The sequence below is a fragment of the Furipterus horrens genome, unplaced genomic scaffold (genome assembly GCF_987537825.1).
Source record: "Furipterus horrens unplaced genomic scaffold, mFurHor1.1.pri manual_scaffold_5, whole genome shotgun sequence".
Classification (NCBI taxonomy): Eukaryota; Metazoa; Chordata; class Mammalia; order Chiroptera; family Furipteridae; genus Furipterus; species Furipterus horrens.
In genome coordinates this window covers 3,959,146-3,977,365 of record NW_028327175.1, presented here as the reverse complement: position 1 = coordinate 3,977,365, position 18,220 = coordinate 3,959,146, and the positions used below count along the sequence as shown (strand labels likewise).

General features: G+C 51.2%; 1 protein-coding gene across 1 annotated transcript; it reads left to right on the top strand.

The window, feature by feature from the left end:
* The first annotated feature begins 5,961 nt into the window (after positions 1-5,961).
* Positions 5,962-16,148, top strand: ISL1 (ISL LIM homeobox 1). Its single transcript, XM_090278862.1, has 6 exons — positions 5,962-6,210; positions 7,064-7,253; positions 9,884-10,143; positions 11,875-12,161; positions 13,335-13,502; positions 15,384-16,148. Exons 1-6 carry the CDS (start codon positions 6,183-6,185, stop codon positions 15,498-15,500), a joined length of 1,050 nt encoding a protein of 349 aa, XP_090134988.1. The 5' UTR covers positions 5,962-6,182; the 3' UTR covers positions 15,501-16,148.
* The last annotated feature ends 2,072 nt before the right edge of the window (positions 16,149-18,220 follow it).

Here is an 18,220-nt window from a genome sequence, read left to right as displayed (position 1 = left end):
GGGGCCTCTGGTCTCAGACGGGGCTGACAAGGAGATCCACACTAAGGACCCCCGGGGCCGACGCAGATCTCCTGGACGTTCATTTGTCCCTTCCATCCTGCAGGAGCTGGGGGTGGGGGTGGAGGCCGTAAGGGATGAATTGTATTCAACGCTCCCTTGTCCATCAATGAGAAGATGGAACAGAAAAATGGCCTGGAGGGCAGAACGCTGACGAGCTGGAGATCCAGCAGGGAGGAGGCGAAGGGACGAGGTGGGTGGGGGCTTTGTTTCTGGCTTCCCTTTTCCTTGGACTCAGCGAGGCTAAATTTCTAGGTGCAGGTTTTTGAACAGGGGTAGTGGGGTTCTTATAGTCTTGAAACTTGACCTCAGGGTTCGGAGCCCAAAAAGGACCCAAGGACAAGACTGCGTGGTGGGCCCTGCCGAGAGGCCCCCTGGGGGAAAGGGGCTGACCCCTCGCGGGGCAAGGTTTCCACTCTGTTGAGTTGACCTAATGACGTTCAAAAGGGGTCCTCTCCTGGGCCCGTTTCCTCAGTTGGTGCTCAGCAGGCACAGGGACGGGGTGAGTTCTTTTCTCCACGGGAAGTGACAAAGGACTGATGCGTGTTCCTACCAGCGAGGATCCAAGGCCGAGGCCGAGGTGGAGGTCATTGTAGATGCCCCCACTCGTCGCCGAGTCCCCTCCGCGGGGTCACCGCGGACGGTGACCTGCAAAGTCGGCCCTAAAATCTTACCTCCCGAACTGACTAGTTATTTACTGGGATTTGAAGATTTTTTTTTCTCCAGCCCCGAAACCAGCTTCTCGGGACTCTACGCTCAGAAGCTTCCTGTATTCCGTGGGGTGAACGCAATCATTGCCCCTCCCCTTAAAAACAGCCCCCACCCCCGACACTAAACGCTCCTATGCGCTTTGGCCAGCACTTTAATTCCTGGAGTGTAGCTGTAACTCCTGCCAGCGGCTCCGCAGCCCACCTGTGCAGCCCTGGTCGCGAGAATGAGGCCGTTTCTGGGGCGCTGAGTTGGGAGACTTAGGAAAGGTTATTTGGGGCATCCTGGTAAATTTCCGGGCTTCGGCGTCCCTCCCCCGCTTGGCTGGAAATTTTCCGCGGCTCCTCCTCCTGCGGACCTCCTTCCTCCAGGGTACCCGCGCCTCCCTTCCTCCTCTGGTTCCCAGCAAACCTTCCGCGGCGGGCGCTGGGGCTCACTCCTTCGGTGCTAAATTCAGAGTCACCCATAGGACTGGTTGCAGTGGGAGAAAGGGCGTCAACCTCTTTCAGAAAGAATGTCATCTGATCAACTACTACACTGAGTTAACTTGCTCTGGATTTGCTGAGAGCTCAGGTGGGTCCGCGGATGTTTGCTAGATTCAGGGCAGACGTGGCAGCTTTCAGCCCTACCGCCCAGGGCTTGGGCTATAAAGCCTTTTCACCTCCCCAGACTCCCAGCTAGCCCCTGGAGAACGGGATACATTTAAGGAAGGCTTTGCCAGACGTAGGGTTCAGTGCGTCCTCGGGCCAGAATGTCTTAGCACACTGCACTCACCAACTGGGCCAGGCGTACAGCTTCGGCCCCATTTAAAACCGCCTGCTCCTACTCACCTAGGGCTTCCAAAAGGGAAATCAAGAAAGAAAAAAGAAAAGAAGTTCCACCGGACACCGCCAGCCGCTTTGGTGAAATCATAATAAAGACTTCCAAAAGCACCATTTTAAGGGCTGGGTCCGACTCCGGCAAGGAGATGCGGCGCTTCGCCTGCGCACGTCTGCTCTGAGGTCTGTGGCTTCGCCGCTGCCGGGAGCCTGGAATTCTACGGCGGCTGAGAACCGAGCAGCAGACCGCACACGACCGCTGCCTCCGGGGAGAGAAGCCCAGGTACCCTGGTGACGGGCCACCTGAGCTCGCCAACGCTTCGGGAAAGCCCTGCGCGCACCAGAGAAGTCTCGCTAATTCGCCCAGATTGTTTTAACTGGTTAATAAAGCAACTGACACGCCACAAACCCACCGTCACAGCAGGAGTCCTCCGCAATAAAGTGAGAACCACAACTACAGGCTTGTTGCCGTTAGCGACTGCCTTTATTATCATTGCTTAGTGTTCTTTAAAAAAAAGTAAAAGGAGAGAAAAGGAGATAATGATTTCATACCCAATGGTGCATAAAGCAGATCTCTTCTTTTTCTCTGAAATCAGAGCGCAGATTTTCTTGATCTGTCCTCGGTAAGCCACCGACAATAAAACTGCAAGAGAGACAAATTAGCTCTAAACACCCACAGTCCGTTCTGGATGGAGTACACATGGTTAGCCGTGACTCCCTTTAAACACATCATTGTATCTGACTCTCAGACGTGATTGAAGATATGACTGCTTTACATAGTCTTATCCTATTTACATGATTCCACAGGAAAAGTAAAAATAAGAAAGCAAATGGGATATATCTTATGCCTGTTTCCTGAGGTGAATAAACTGTTTCATTTTGACCCCCAGCTCCACAAATTGCATACTAAGGATATCAGGAAATGTAAATCTTTCAGTTACATATTTTTTCATCTGAATACCTTACTTATGGAAATTAGCATCCCAGTTGTGATTCTGCTCCTTCAAACCGATTCCGATGTGGACTAAACAGAGCATCGTGTCCCTGGGACTAAGTTCCCAAACAAATCCGTAGTTCAGGGGGAGCTGAGCAAAGCCCCCTTCCCTTCCCAGTCTGGATGAGCTGGGGAGGAAAAAGCCTTCTCCCTTACTGCCCATAATTCCCCAAAGAACCGACTTAAAATTCACTTATATCTGCCAGAGGCTGCTGGGGACTAGATAAATCCGAAATGTGTAATGCTGCTTTTCAATTGCAATTAAAACCTACTTCAATTTTTTGAACAGTATCTTGGGGACACATGTGTTCAGGAGCCTGTAGCTGGCATCAAGTGTGATGTGGGATGTTTCGGTTTTAATGAAAGCAGAGAGAAGACAAGAGGACACACACACACACAGGCCTGAGGGCTCACCAGGAGTTTTGGTCTAAGAGCTGCATTTTGGAAGGTGCTCCTGGGCAGATGCCACAGACCCAAGAGGACCTTAATTCAACCTAAGCATCTTTTTCTATTCAAAGACACCGTGTAGTATATTTGGATGGCGTGAGAATAACGCAAAATATACTTAATAACTACTCATAGACTTCTCTTTTCCATCACCAGAAGAGCTCCCACCAGGGGAGTCACACCACTGCTGTTTTGAAGGATAGACTTTTGAACTGGCAGAATATTCAAAGGTCAAAAGGAGTCCATTTTTGACAAGAGAGGGTCTAATCCCCCCTTTGAACACAAGAGGTCGCTCCTGTGACCAAATACTGGGGGGAAATCTTGCTAATCACACAATTTGATATATTCCATAAAAACATTACGAAAATCTTTTACAAATATATTTAATACATGAAGTGCACATATCAGCTAAGGAAACAGGCATAATCTTGTGATCATACTTGAACTTTAAGGTGAAGTAAAACAATAATGCCTGCTACCCAGACTTTGATTTTAATGCCAGATATATTAGTAACAGACACAACTCCAGAGCACATCCATCACGAAACAACATAATTATTGGGTTCCCTCAGATTTCCCCCTTGGACAGGGGGTATCGTCTGCTTGATCTTTGCATCTATTGGCCGAGGAACTTGGTAAGAAAATACTTGTTTACAATAACAGTGGACTGAAGCAAGCGAAACACATTGTCTTCACCATTATGATGAAATTGCCCATTACTAATGGTTTTCCTCTAAGGTGCATGCCAGCTTTCTATTTGAAATTGCTATCAACATCAGCAATAATTCTTTGTAATGGCGTATTAGTTTAGGGAGTCACAAGGCCACACTGAGTGGGGGACTGGTTTGAAGGAGGTTGGATGGTGAAGGTGTTTTGTGAATTTCAAATGTAAGTCATCAGGCTCTGGCGTCTTCCGTTGTTTAATTCCACGTTATAAAGGTGACATGATGGAATGTGATTGGTTAAAATTCTCTATTTACTTTCTGGCGTTATAGTGGTCTTTTTTTTTTTTTTTTACTAGAGTTAACTTGGTTATCTATAAAGAAAACACGCCTGTATAATGGCAAGACTTCCTTCGTGTTGTGACGATCAGCATCAGTTTTGCAAAAGCAGCTGACAAAAGGTTCCATGCATATAATACCAGAGACTAGAAATTATGACCGAAGACCCAAACCCCAAATCTGGTAAATGTAGCAATCTATGCGCAGGCAACTTTCGATTTCGCACACGCACTCAGACATAACTTATAATGAAAATAAAAGGGATGCGATCCGGTTCGAGATCTTCCTGGAGAGAAAACGAAACAGAAGAAATGCATGTTCCTGAGAAAGCCTCAGCTACCTCGGGCGGAGACGCAGGCAACTCGGCTTCTCTCCGAGCAAACCAAGCCACTGAGGCCGGCTCGGGGCTCGGGGCTCTGGGCTCTCATCAGGGGTGAGATCTGGGGGAAGATACCATGGAAGGAGTTTCCTAACACACCCGGTTTACTGGGGGCATCAAGACGCCGAAACTACCCGTTCCACCGCGGCTTGCGTTTGCGGCCTTTTCAGATAAAACTGGCAGTCATGTTAGATAGGGAAACGCTACTTAGAAGCTTCAGAAGTGTGGGGGTTCTTCCTGGCCTCACTGTGACTTTGTTCAGGGCTCATTGTAAGAAGCCGGGAACATGGAAAAGTATATATATTGAAACGGGTTACCGGCGAGTAGCAGCCAACATTTTTTCCTTGTCCACGTTGTTTTCTGAGAGAAATGATCAGATAAACACACCCGGGGAAATGAAACAGCTATTTCACTCTTCTTCTCTCTTAGACGCCCCCCCCCCTTTCATGCCCTTAGACTAAGGCATGTTAAAAAATCTTTATAGACACATGGAGACTACCCTTGTCATCACCAAAACGCCACCAGCTAATTTACACGTTTGCTAAAAACAAAGGGTAGGAGACCAGCAGAGAAAGAGGCTGGGCAGGATGCAACCTCTTTGACAAACTCAGAACTAATGGAAGATCATTTCGTTTTGGACTCGGGTTAGCACGCTTCCTAACTCCGGAGTTAAAGAGCAGAACAGACGCCGCGGGTCGGAAGGAAAGAGAGGAGTCCGCGGAGCCAGCTTGGTTTTTACCTGCGCGACTCCAGCCTGATTTTCCGCTAAGGCCAGAGGGCCCCTTCCCTTCCGCCCTGCGTTTTTTGGAGATCTGGAGTCGGAGGGCATGGGGTCCCGGGGGAGCAGTAGCAAACAATCCCTCTAGGTCCGTCCGTCCTATTCCCGGTCCTTCCCCGAGGCAGCTCCCAGCGCGCCAAGAGCAGCCAGTTCGGGCATTCACCCTTCCCGGGAGCCAGGCGCGGCCGGGCTCGGAGCTGTGCGCCCAAGTGCGAGACCAAACCGAGCCAAACCGGCTGTTCCAAGAGGCCCTTTCGCTAGAACCCCGGAGGGACCTCATCACGAGGAAGACCTACCCACCAGCCACTCGCCACCGGCGGCTGAAAAGGGAGCCCCGCGCACAACACGGCCAGCCGGGCGGCGGGAGCCCCAGGAGCGCAGGGCGGAGGAGCGGCGCGGCAGGCGGCGAGGGCGCAGGCGGCGCGGCCGGGAAGGAGCGAGGGCGGGGGCAGGAGGAGGAGGAGGAGGAGCAGCAGCAGGAGAGGGAGGCCGGGAGCCCGAGCGGCCGGGCGGCGAGTGCCGGGGGCGAGCGGCGGAGCGCGATCGGGTTGCCGGGGAGCCCTAATCCCGTCCCGCGGGCGCGCCGCGCGGCCAGTGGCGCACGGCCGCTGCAGGGCTGAAATATGATAATCAGAACAGCTGCGCCGCGCGCCCCGCAGCCAATGGGCGCGGCGCTCGCCTGACGTCCCCGCGCGCTGCGTCAGACCAATGGCGATGGAGCTGAGTTGGAGCAGAGAAGTTTGAGTAAGAGATAAGGAAGAGCGGTGCCCGAGCCGCCGAGTCCTCCGCCGCCGCAGCGCCTCCGCTCCGCCAGCTCCGCCGGCTCCCATCGGACTCTCCGACCCGCGAGGGCGCAGCGCGGCCGCGCACGGCCAGCTCCGCCGGGGCAGCCCCCGGGCCACTGTCTCCCACGTAGCCACAGCTGCAGCATCCTCTCGGGGGGCTGTACACCCACCGTGCAACCAGCATTTCACTGTGGACGTTGCTCCCTCTTACAGAGATGGGAGACATGGGCGATCCACCCAAAAGTAAGAGGCTCTTTTACCTTGTGGGGCTCGGTGTGCTGGTCCGCGCGGGGGTCTCTCTGCGGCACGGGGGCCAAGGGCTCTTGGGAGCTGGAGTCACTGCCTGGAGAGACGGAGACAGAGCGCGCGAGAGAAGGCGGCTTTTTCTCGGTGCCGCCACGCCTGCATGCTTTGCTGTCGGTTCTGGTCTTCGGGAAGCTGGTCGTACCTTGTGTTTGAACCCGCCTGGGTGCCCTTCACAGCCCTGGCCTTCTGGTGCTCAGCGGTGGCTTCCTCCGCGGGAAGCCTGAGCTCTCCGAGAAGGTTATTCTCTCGCAAAGGTCCGCCTGCACATACAATACCCGGGGACGTGGAGTGGCATTAGACTTGCAAAAGGCAACGGCTGACAACTGGATTGATGTGCGCTCTTGCTAACAATATCCAGTCCTAGGTGCTATTGAAGAGCGTGCTTCACGGAAAATAGAGACATCCCCGCGTTCCCTTAACGCTTCTAGTCAAAACCTTTTCTTTGACATGACTTATCCATAATCTTTTCCAGTGGTTATGGCAAAGAGGGAGGAGGGAGGGGAAAAAATGCAAAATGAACGGGTTTGATTGCGTGCTAGGCTTACAAATGTAGACTATTCAAATCTGCATTTTACATCTATTCCACCTCCTTTTAAAAATGAGTCAGGGTTTTGATGGCACACTTCAATTACCATCCCAAAGTGCTATACTCTTAAAGAAAAAGAAAGAAAGAGGAAAAAAAAAAAAAGAAACCTCCCAGAGTACGCCCTGTAAGAGAACGACACTAAAAGTGTGTTTATCTCCGTAGGAAGTAAACGGTTCGTCAATCATGTATTTATTTTCATTACAGAAAAACGTCTGATTTCTCTGTGTGTTGGTTGCGGCAATCAAATTCACGATCAGTATATTCTGAGGGTTTCTCCGGATTTGGAATGGCATGCAGCTTGTTTGAAATGTGCAGAGTGTAATCAGTATTTGGACGAGAGCTGTACGTGCTTTGTTAGAGATGGGAAAACCTACTGTAAAAGAGATTATATCAGGTATGCCATTTATAAACTGCTTCCTTAATTGTGTGAGGTTTCCCTGTCTCCCCCACCCCTTATTTCTTATTTGGTGTGGCTTTGCCTTTTTGTGAAGTTTGCCTTAGTGCGGTCCAGCATTTAGAAGTTACCCTGAACCTGTATTGCATGAATTAAACTATGCTTTTCATCTCACTGTTTAGGGCCAAAAAACCCCACAAAATTTGATAGTGGTTTTCATAAATTGTGTGTTGATTGAAGCTTGTTTAATCGCTTTTGGAAGTTGTGGTGCTCGAATTATTTTTCTCTGTACCCTCACCCTTCCAAAGCAAACAAACAAACAAAAATTAAAGATGGATAATTTGGGGCTTCTAAACTTTAAAGAGATTGTTTTTATTGTATTATGCAGTGTTTTTCTTTGCTATGTATTTATTTTAGTTCAGTGTTTTATTAGTAACAGACAGTTCTTTGGAGATGTCAGTGTAATGGGAGAAATAAAAGTTTGACCTAAACATGTTTAAGGATACATTTTGAAAGAGCAAATTGACTTTAACTTTTAGGCTAAGGGTTTCTACCTGGAACATTTAAAAACCAAACCAAATATTCTCTGCAAAAAGACCGGAAATTTAATCTTTTTAAATATTAACCCTTTGGTGACATCTGACTGTCTTTTCTTTCTTATCTTATCTGAGCTGATGAATTAGACCGAGCAGATCAAATTGCCCATCATCTGTCTACGAACAATTGGTATATTTAGATAATTGAACAGCTTCCTTTCTCACATTAAAATCTGGTAACTGATAAAATGAGGGAATTGCCCATACTGACAAGACTAAAACACATAAGGAACTTTCTGGAGTTTTTTTTTTTTTTTCATTTATTATGAGTCTATAGGTCAGGCTTTGCTAATTTCAAATTTTTCCTGACCTGTGTATTTATATATCAGAAACTTCATTTCCTGCCTTAGGAAGCCAGTTAGAGTTCTAAAGAAAATTTTATTGTTTCCATAACAAACAGAAGAGATAGCAGCTTTGCCAGTATGTTAAAAGATACCAAAATTATATATTTAAAAAAAATTTCTCCAGTGGCTATTAATAAGAAAATAGCTTTTGTAAGTCATGGAGTTTCTGGAACTGAGAACTGAAAAGTTCCGTCAAGATTTAACTGTACACTTATAATTTTTTCCTGCTCACTTTAGTGTCCAGGATTTTTTAATTCTGATTTTAAAATCGTGGAAGTGGAGAGTAGAATCCTGATAGCTACAACTGAACAGGGCGAAGTTTATGAAGACTTCGATGGAGGTGGGGGACGAGGGGGAGGGAACGGAGAAGAGGGGAACCCGGGGAAGGGGGAGGGGTTTTTCAAATTGTTTGGTCACAAGCAAGGTAAGGCCCTCATCCTATGAAATGGAAGATCTCACTTAGAGTAGGCGGAGGGAGGCAGAACTTTTGAATCTACCTTCGAACCTCTGACAAATGAGCCCTTTTCATTGTTTACTTGATTGGTGTGTGAACTCGAGATTCTGGGGAGGGAGAGATCACTTGGCGCCTCCCGCAGTATCTTGACTCCTGCGGCGATAGTGTTTTGCTCAACCGCACACAGACCTGCATGTGCCTACTTCTCTGTACCCGTTTGTAGAAGGAGCCAGTTCCTTGTTCCTTTTCCTCTCCACTAGTCCCTTTGAAACTCTATAAAAGCAGAACAGAGCGATCACTTAGATTCCCCAATGCCTTCTCCTCTGAGGGGAGAGAGGTGTCTCCTCCCTGCCCCATGTGGGTCTGTTCCTCTCTTCCATTCTGTCTGTAGGGATGCCCCCCCATCCCCCCAGCTTCTGTCATTGCCGATCCAGGGCGAGGGAGGCCGGGCGCTGCTGCCGAGAAGGAGCCCACAAAGCTTGCCTTTTGGTCAGGAAGGGTCAGCAGCGAGGAAGACCTTAGAAGCGGGTCTTTTCATTTTTTCTGGCTGGCCATGGCTCTCAAGCAAACTGAAACAGAGGTAGATGCTCCAGCCACTTGGAAGGGATGGAGGGAGCGGAAGCAAATTTTTAAAATAATAGTGAAAGGAAGACTGCAGAGCCAACTTTCTGGGGACGTGGTTGCCCGCGGAAAAGCCTTCCGTTCCGGCGCAGTTGCCGTGGGCTTGGAGCACAGAGGGGTCTGGGAGCCCTCGGGCTTCACTTTGTGGTTCTGCCCGTGCGTCCGTGTGTGTTTGCAGACCGAGGGGCTGACAGCCTCTTTCTTGCTTGGAAAGAGGACTTTTGGTTGCAGGGTTAGAGACATTTCTAGAAAGTGTGGGGCCAGTGGCTACCGGAGTCCCCCGGGACTCCTTCCTTTCCAGGTCCGCAAGGGCCACCCGGTGACCCGAGCCGCGGCCCAGGTTTCAGAGCCCATCAGCCGTTTGTCCTTGGTGTGGACTGGTGGAAATAAGAGGTACGACCCAGACAGAGATTCAAAAGAAAGGAAAAGAATAAGAGAGGGACAGGGAGGGAGGGAGACCTAACCACATCCTTTCTTCAGCTCCCTGCTCGTCTGCCTACTGCCGATTTCGGGGGCTCGGGGCCTTGTGGCCCGGTGGCCGGCGGCTTCTGGCAGGAGAGTGTCCGCCCGAAGTGACCCCGGTCCCTGTGCCTCTCCCCGCCCGGCCCCGCGCAGGTTGTACGGGATCAAATGCGCCAAGTGCAGCATCGGCTTCAGCAAGAACGACTTCGTGATGCGTGCCCGCTCCAAGGTGTACCACATCGAGTGTTTCCGCTGCGTGGCCTGCAGCCGCCAGCTCATCCCCGGGGACGAGTTCGCGCTGCGGGAGGACGGGCTCTTCTGCCGCGCCGACCACGACGTGGTGGAGAGGGCCAGCCTGGGCGCCGGCGACCCGCTCAGCCCCCTGCACCCAGCCCGGCCGCTGCAGATGGCAGGTACTCCTCGGCCCGGAGGGAGGCCCGTGCGACCCGGCCCTGGGAACCGTGGGACCAGCGGCGGTGGCGGGCAGCTAGCCGAAGTGCAGGAGTGCCGCGTGCGCTCATGGCGCGCTCTCAGCAAGGGTCACCGCGCTCATTGTCCCCTGTCCCTCTCCCAGCAGCACACCTGCAGGCCTGTGTGTCTAAATATGGGCACACGGGAGTGTACACCGCGTGTGCACGCATGTACACACATGCCCTCGCAGCAGTACTTCAGTTCACCTTGGCCTTCAGGCCGTGGCTCACTGCAAACGGGCACCAACTCCCGCCAGGTATTCGCCCCGCTGCTGCCTAATTAAAGGGGTGGAGTTCTGGGCCTCGGAGCTTCCTCCTTTAACCCAGTGAGGGAGGTCTAGGTGGCCTAAGCCACTTAGCTGCTCAAATCCCTTTTCCCTGCCAACCGACCCACACTGCAAAATTTTTAAAATTTATTTTTATCCTTTTGTGAGAAAATGAACATGGGAAGATAGTCTTGATAACGGCGGGCCCTTGCACAGAGCTGTAATTTAAAACTGTCAACAAGCTAATCTGCAGTAATTGCCTTTTAAAGGGAGCCTGCCTCTTTAAGCCATTCATTCTAAGTGATTTGGCGAGAATTTCATCTTCGGGCCTGTGGCTCTAACATTAAACTGACCCCATAGGTGTTGACCTGACCCTGGGGGGTCCTGGAAGGTGTAGAATTGGTACCACACAGATCAGAGGGCCTTCCTCACCCCCAACCCCGCAAGGAGAGTAGAAAGGGCAGGGTTGTTCAGGAGGGGGCCGCGGGTAAGAAGGCAGACGAGGTTTCCCATCCTGCCTTCCGGTCATGAATGGATGTGCCCCGGTGCATTTTGAAAGTATCACTTCCTACTAAACCCTGGCTGAGAAAGCTACAGCTCATCCGCTCTGCTTTCTGGCAGCCCTAACAATTCCGCCCCTGGGGGATCTGTGACTTGCTTGCACAGGAGCAAAGCCCGAGGTGGCAACTCCTGTTTGGTACAACCTGTGCTCTCTTGTGGGGAGACACAGCAGAGGCTGGAAGATGGGGACTGGGTCAGGACACAGCACTTCCTGGCTGTCCTCACGGCAGCGCCGCGGCCAGCTTTCTTTTGCTTGGGGGTTAGCGCATTTCGGGAACATGCAGGTAGATTTCTAAGAAAGACCGAGGACTGGAGAGATGGCCGAAATACGAATTACTGTAGCCTCTTGACAGGCGTGGCCCCTCGGGCCTGAAGTTCAAGGCTTTCTGGAAGAATTTTCCTGGGCCATTGGCCTGCGATATTGCAGACATCCTGGCCGGTGTGGTGTCTCTGGGTGTCAGTGGGGTGCTCTGCATTACCCTCCCTGGTCCCCTCTGTGACCTTCGCCCAAGAGTCCTGAGGTGGGGGTGCTTAGCGTAACACGCACCCAGTCTGGGCACGAGGGAAGGCGAGGAGGGAGAAGGAACCACCCGCAAAGCTGCCACCGCTGCCGGAGCGGAGGGCCAGGCCCTGAGACACGCACCCCTTTGCCGTGGCTGTGTTGACAGAGCAGGGGCGGAGGCCGCGTTCCGGGGCGGATTACTCAGCTTTGACCTCTGAGGTTAGCGAGCGCGATTTTTACCGCCGCTGCCCCTGCTTTGTGGGCGCCGCACTGCGCCGGCCATTGTCCCCGCGCGGCGGGCGGGCCAGCACCAGGCCCGCGCTCACGGCGCCCCTTCCCCCGCAGCCGAGCCCATCTCTGCCCGGCAGCCGGCCCTGCGGCCCCACGTCCACAAGCAGCCCGAGAAGACCACCCGCGTGCGGACCGTGCTGAACGAGAAGCAGCTGCACACCCTGCGGACCTGCTACGCCGCCAACCCCAGGCCCGACGCGCTCATGAAGGAGCAGCTCGTGGAGATGACGGGCCTCAGCCCCCGCGTGATCCGGGTCTGGTTTCAGAACAAGCGCTGCAAGGACAAGAAGCGCAGCATCATGATGAAGCAGCTGCAGCAGCAGCAGCCCAACGACAAAACTGTGAGTGGCCCCGCGGCCGGGCAGGCGACCCGAGGGAAGCGGAGGGGGCGGGCCAGGTGTGCGCTGGCCGCTTTCCACCCTGCTTGGAGCAAGAGCCCTGACAGGCGCCCCACCCCCACCCCCAAATCTCAGGGAGAGGCAACGCAGGGCAGGCCTGGTGGTGGTGGGGATACCCTCCTGGGGTTGGAGTGGCCGCCCACACCCCCAGTTGGCATGGGTGGGTTTGTGCCCTTCAAACTCATTTCCATCCTCCCCAGCAAGCACTCCACGGGCAGGTGGCAGCAAGGCCTGCTGTGGTTTGGGCACTCAGACAGGAGGGACAACCCCTTGGCTTGCTATGAAATCCAAGGTTGCGGAGGATGGGTCATCCTGGGGGTCTCCTGCCTGCCCTCCATGCCTGGCTAGGCCTTCTGCAGCACCTTGAGGCCTGCAAGTACCCCCAAGGTGACCTGCAAAAATAGGACACCCTCTGCTCAAGGTCAAGCCCAGGCCTCCAGAGGGGTCAGGCCCCTGGCACTGTTACCCACTGTCATGCCTCGTCTACAGCAGCACCCACCCCACAGACCTTCTGGCTAAATTAACCTAAAGAGTTCCTTTTTTTTCCCCCCTTTTGCTTTTACTGCTTTGGCCCTATTTTTAAATGCCATAAAACCTGCTGTCATTAAACTTGGCAGGCCGTCCAAGCCTGGGCCAGGGCACTTTCTAAGTTGGTTAGTGCTTAAAAGCGCAAGAGCCGCCAGACCCAAAGGCTTGCGGGTGGGGGGTGGCCCTGCAGGGAGAGCTGCCTGGACAAAATCTAACCGGGACTGCCCAGGAAGCCACCCGTCTCGAGGCTGCAAGGAGGCCTCTCCCGCCTCAGCTTTCTGTGGCCTGGGACAGACGGAGGAATTGGGATAAGCCGTGAGAGTCAGGGAAAGAAGAACGTCAGAGTAGAATGTGGTTTAATGGGATCCAAGCAGACCTAATAGTCCAGCCCACAGAAGCAGAAAAACAAAACACAGTAAAACAAAACTGAGCTCCTGCTAATATCCCTATGCACAGCAGATTACTGAGTCAATAAAGGCCACAATATAGATAAGATAATACCTGGGTATATTTGCTTAGCCTGTGCAGACAATGGAGGGAGGGAGTTTGCTCATTAACATGTTGGGATGGGGGGGTGGCTATTCACAGAATATCCAGGGGATGACAGGAACTCCCATGGTGGCTGCCAGTCCAGAGAGACATGACGGTGGCTTACAGGCAAACCCAGTGGAGGTGCAAAGTTACCAGCCACCCTGGAAAGTACTGAGTGACTTCGCCTTGCAGAGTGACATAGATCAGCCTGCTTTTCAGCAACTGGTGAGTATCAGCTCCCAGTGTGAGGGGCCGAATCTCCCACCGAAAGGAGACTCTGGTTTAACTGCTACACAATGAAAGACTGGGGGCGGGGACGGGGGCTAGGGGTGGGGCGGGTGCCTCCCAGGCCCCAGGGTTGAGCCGAGATGAGCGTGGTTTGGTGAAGAGAAGGAGGCAAGCTTGCAAGAAAAACAATCCTCCTGGAGTCTCTTTTTATGGGAGTTCATCATTTGACCATATAGGTTGGATTTTCTGTCAGTCCTCCTTTGATGGATTAGCTTCAAGGTGCCTAACTAAGTAGGCATGCGTGGGAAGGCGACAGGTTTGCAAAATCATGCCTCTTAGAGTTGAGCGTTAGAAGGGACTTGAGAGATCACCTTGACGTTTTAATCAGCAATTAGTAAATTTCCTCCCTCCTTGGCTCCTAGACAATGGTGTATTTAAGGACCTAAATCAAGGCGATTGTAATAATGTTGACATGCATAATCAATGTCATTATCAGTGGGCAGCAGGCATCTGTTGGGTGCAGTTTTCAAATACATCAAGAAAGAATTCAGTTACTCAAAGATATGATTGATACTTTTTGTTACTAGATCGCTTCCTGGGACTGTTTTGATCTAACATGTAGGACTGCTTAAACATTTTTAAGTGTAGTTACATACTGCGGGGCATGTATGTAGCAAAAGGAACATGCTTCCTACCAATCAGAGAGATAATACGTGAAAACCTGTCTTGCATAAATGTTTGACGCATCCAGAAAAAGAGAAAATGCACTCACCTTTCACCTACAAAAGGCTTAAGGGTCAAGATAAATAAGATGAAATATAGGAGGTTAGCTTTTTACCCTCACATTTACCTGGAGGGCATGCTCTCCTCTGTGGCAACACGTGGGTCATTGGCCAGAGTCTATTGTTACAAGGCTTGGCCCAGGTTTACGTTTGTAAGGGGGACAGTCTAGGAAAATTTGAGGAGTCACAATGGCAACGTTTCATATGGTAGATAGGAAGATAGACTCTGGAATTAGGAAAAAGAGCCTATTTTAGTCAGGTTCATCTATGCGTTATTTGAGTGAGGCCTGGATCCTAGAGGGCAGGTAGGGGAGGGTGCAGGGCAGCTTCTGAAACTTGAGTGGCAGATGCCAGCAGAGCAAGTGGGAACCGAGGTAGGAGGCGGGGGCGGGGGCAGGGGGCTGCGTGGAGGAGGAGCTTTACAGCAGCAACGCAATACCTTCTCGGCTCAGAAGAAGCCAGATATTTATAATGCGATGACTGTTATAATATATGGGTCTCCTCTCGGAAGGAAGAGCCTGACTGAAAGAGAAAGAGAAAGACAGAAAAAGGCCACCAGACAGCAGGACCAACCAGGAAGACAGCCCACGCTGTGATCCCACTGAGGAGTTCCTCACTGTTCTGTGGGGGCCCCCTCCGAATCACACACACATCGCACAGTCTGAGCGTGTGTTACGGATTTTCCAACTCGGGAAGAGAGGCTTTGATGCCGGGAGGCTGAGGACTCACCTGATCCCAGGGCAACACGTAGCCGGCAGAATGATTTTATTCCGAGCATGCATGGTAGAGTCGCTGTGCCATTTCACAGCGAGAACCGCGTTTGTTCTTAAATTATTTAATGCAGCCATAATGTTGGGAATTCAGTTTCAGTTAAAACACATCTCCTGGAAGATGGGAAAGCGAGAGGATTTCTTCTCAAATTCTTTTCCTTGTCGTAGGCTTTCTTTAAGCCTATTAAAATTGAGTTATATACCGGGATGTCTACCTGCGTATCTGTCTACACACACTGATGCTTTTACGCACACACGTATGACTTTATAATCCTTTGATGAGCATGACCAAAGCCTACTTTTTCATTTCTCAACCTTCTGTGCAGGTCAATTTTTCGGAAGGAGGACCGGGCTCAAACTCCACCGGCAGTGAGGTGGCCTCCATGTCCTCTCAGCTTCCGGACACACCCAACAGCATGGTGGCAAGCCCCATCGAGGCATGAGGGACACGCGCCGGGATGTGTTCTCTCCCCTCTCGGAGACAGTGGGAACCTACCCTGCTGAACTCGGAAACAAAAGTATTTAACAACCCAGTCCACGACAGCTGAGTTGAGAAATGAATGCTCCCTGAAATGCACGAAGCCTGTTTTAATGACAAGGTAAAATGGTAGCAACACTGTGAAGACAATCATGGGATTTTACTAGAATTGAAACCAACAACAAACCAAACCCAAGCCCAACATATGCTATCCAATGACCTTAGGAGTACTGAAGGAGGGGAAAAAAAAAAAAGACGTTTTTGAAACGTAGAGGACTTATATTCAAGGATCTCAAAAAAAAAAGCATTTTCATTTCACTGCACACCTAGAGGAAAGCAGAAATAGAGATTTTTCTAGACCGTCCTATTCTGAATGGTGCTGTTTCTGTATTGGTCATTGGCTTGCCAACGAGGAGCTCCCGCGAAGGAGCAGGAAGAGAAACTGGCCTCCGGGGCTGAAAGAGCCCTTTCAGGAAGGTGGAGCTGCCTTGGTTTTCGATGTTTTCAGTTGACTTTAACAAGGGGTTAATTGAAATCCTGGGTTTCTTAGCATGTCCTGTAGCTGGTTTCTTTTTTCCATCTGCCCCTCCCCCCTCCTTTTTTTTTTTTTTTTTTTTGAGATCCATCCTCTATCAAGAAGTCTGAAGCGACTTTAAAGGTTTTTGAATTCAGATTTAAAAACCAACTTATAAAGCATTGCAACAAGGTTACCTCTATTTTGCCACAAGCGTCTCGGGATTGTGTTTGCCTTGTGTCTGTCCAAGAACGTTTCCCCCAAAGATGTGTATAGTTATTGATTAAAATGACTGTTTTCTCTCTCTCTGGAAATAAAGAGGAAAAAAAGGAAACTTTTTTTGTTTGCTCTTGCATCGCAAAAATTATAAATAATTTATTATTTATTGTCAGAAGACTTGCCACTTTTCATGTCATTTGACTTTTTTTTTTGTTTGCTGAAGTAAAAAAAGAAAAAGAAGATAAAGGTTGTACCGTGGTTTTTGAATTCTATGTCTCATTCTATGTGTTTTGTCATTTTTTTCCTTAAATATGTGAAATCGGAGCGCCATATGTAGGATTATATCCCCAGGACTATTTCACTGATAAATGTTTGGCATAGATAAATAAATAAACGTAATGATCCAGGGTCCCTCTTTTATATGTTTACAAGCAAGCCGTTAAGATGTCTGAAAGTCTGTGCTGCAAGTGAGCGGGGCGACCTGACAGTCTGTGATGTTTCGCTGCAGAGAGTTCAGGTCGAGCCTGCAAGTTTGCGCTGCAATGATGGGGCCCTGCTCTCAGCGGCAATAATGGGACTGATTTTTGCAAATAAGATGCTGTCCTGCTGCAGCCCACCTTCCCTTCCTCCAGTCCTTTTCCTCGCCCTACCCCCACCCCGCCCTGAATGGGAAGAGGGTCCTGCTTCAAATGGGTTTTGATTCTGAGTCACTATTTTATTTTCTTAGAGTAAGTGCTTTCTTTATACCAAAGATTCCTGCTTAGGATTGTTGAAATGACCCATATTTCAAGTATAAGCTCGTGCTAAAAGAGAGGCTTTCTGCCCAGCCAGTGAGGTATGACCATTATTTACCGGTGGCGGCTGTCAGCCTACTGAGAACTGCTGCTTTATTTGCACTGGAAGAACAGGCCCAGAGAAAAAGAGTTTTCTCAGCAATTCCCAGACCAGTCAGCCTGTGTGTCTTCTTGCTTACCCCGCCCCAGTACCCCCGGCCCCCACCCCTGTCTTCTCGCCCCGTGGCGATTCCAAAAAACCCAGGAGGGGTGCCTGGCTGCGGTGGAGCGCGCGGTGGGGGCTCCGCTGGGGAACCCCTCTTAGGGACGGGGGCCCAGTGGCGGGCTCTGCAGGCCACGTGGACGCGTCCTCTCGGTCCCCCTGGCGTTGTGCGCCAGCCCGCACCCCAGCCCCCGTGAACGGCCTGCCCCAAGCCTGGCTTCTCCGCGCTTCGTTTGCGGGCGTGGAGTTAGGATCTGGGGCTCCACCTTGTCGTCCGCCCCTCGCCCCCCACCGATAATATTTTGACTCTTTAGAAACTGGATTCATTTGTAGGGCGAGTGTAATGCCGTTTTAAATACCTGACAACTTGTAGTAGATACGAAAGCGGACGTCCCCATATCCCGCGTCTGGGGCAGAGGCCCCTCGGACCCCTGCCAGGGAGCTGGGCGGAACCCAGCCCCGGGGCGCTGTCCTCTTTCCGGGACCTGCGCAAGTCAGGGGGACGGGGCTCAATTAGGCTTTTGTTCCGCATGGGTCTACCGAACGGGTTAATTACAGGCTCTCACGTGGGGGCAGAGAGAAAACAAACTTTGCATTGAGAATGTTGCAATGCATTAGACCTGCTCGCTGATTACTTTGTTGTGTCTAATTCTCCACAAAGGGGTAATCATTTGGCCCGCGGTGATAATGGCCTTGTGGTCTGCTGAGAAAAAGAGGAGCTATGTCTTATCTCACGCAGACCTTTCCCGGGGAAAGACCCCCTGCTCCTTTCCCCCCTTGGCCTTTTCTTGCACTGGACTGGACTCCTTCAGCCTCGCGTTTCCAGTCTCTGGTTGTCTGCTCTTGGCGTTTTCGGGTTTCCTCACCGTCACACCTGGGATGGCTACCTAGTCAGCATATTCCGAATGACAGGGCCAGCGTGAACCCCGGGCTCACCAGTGCCTGCACAGTTGCCG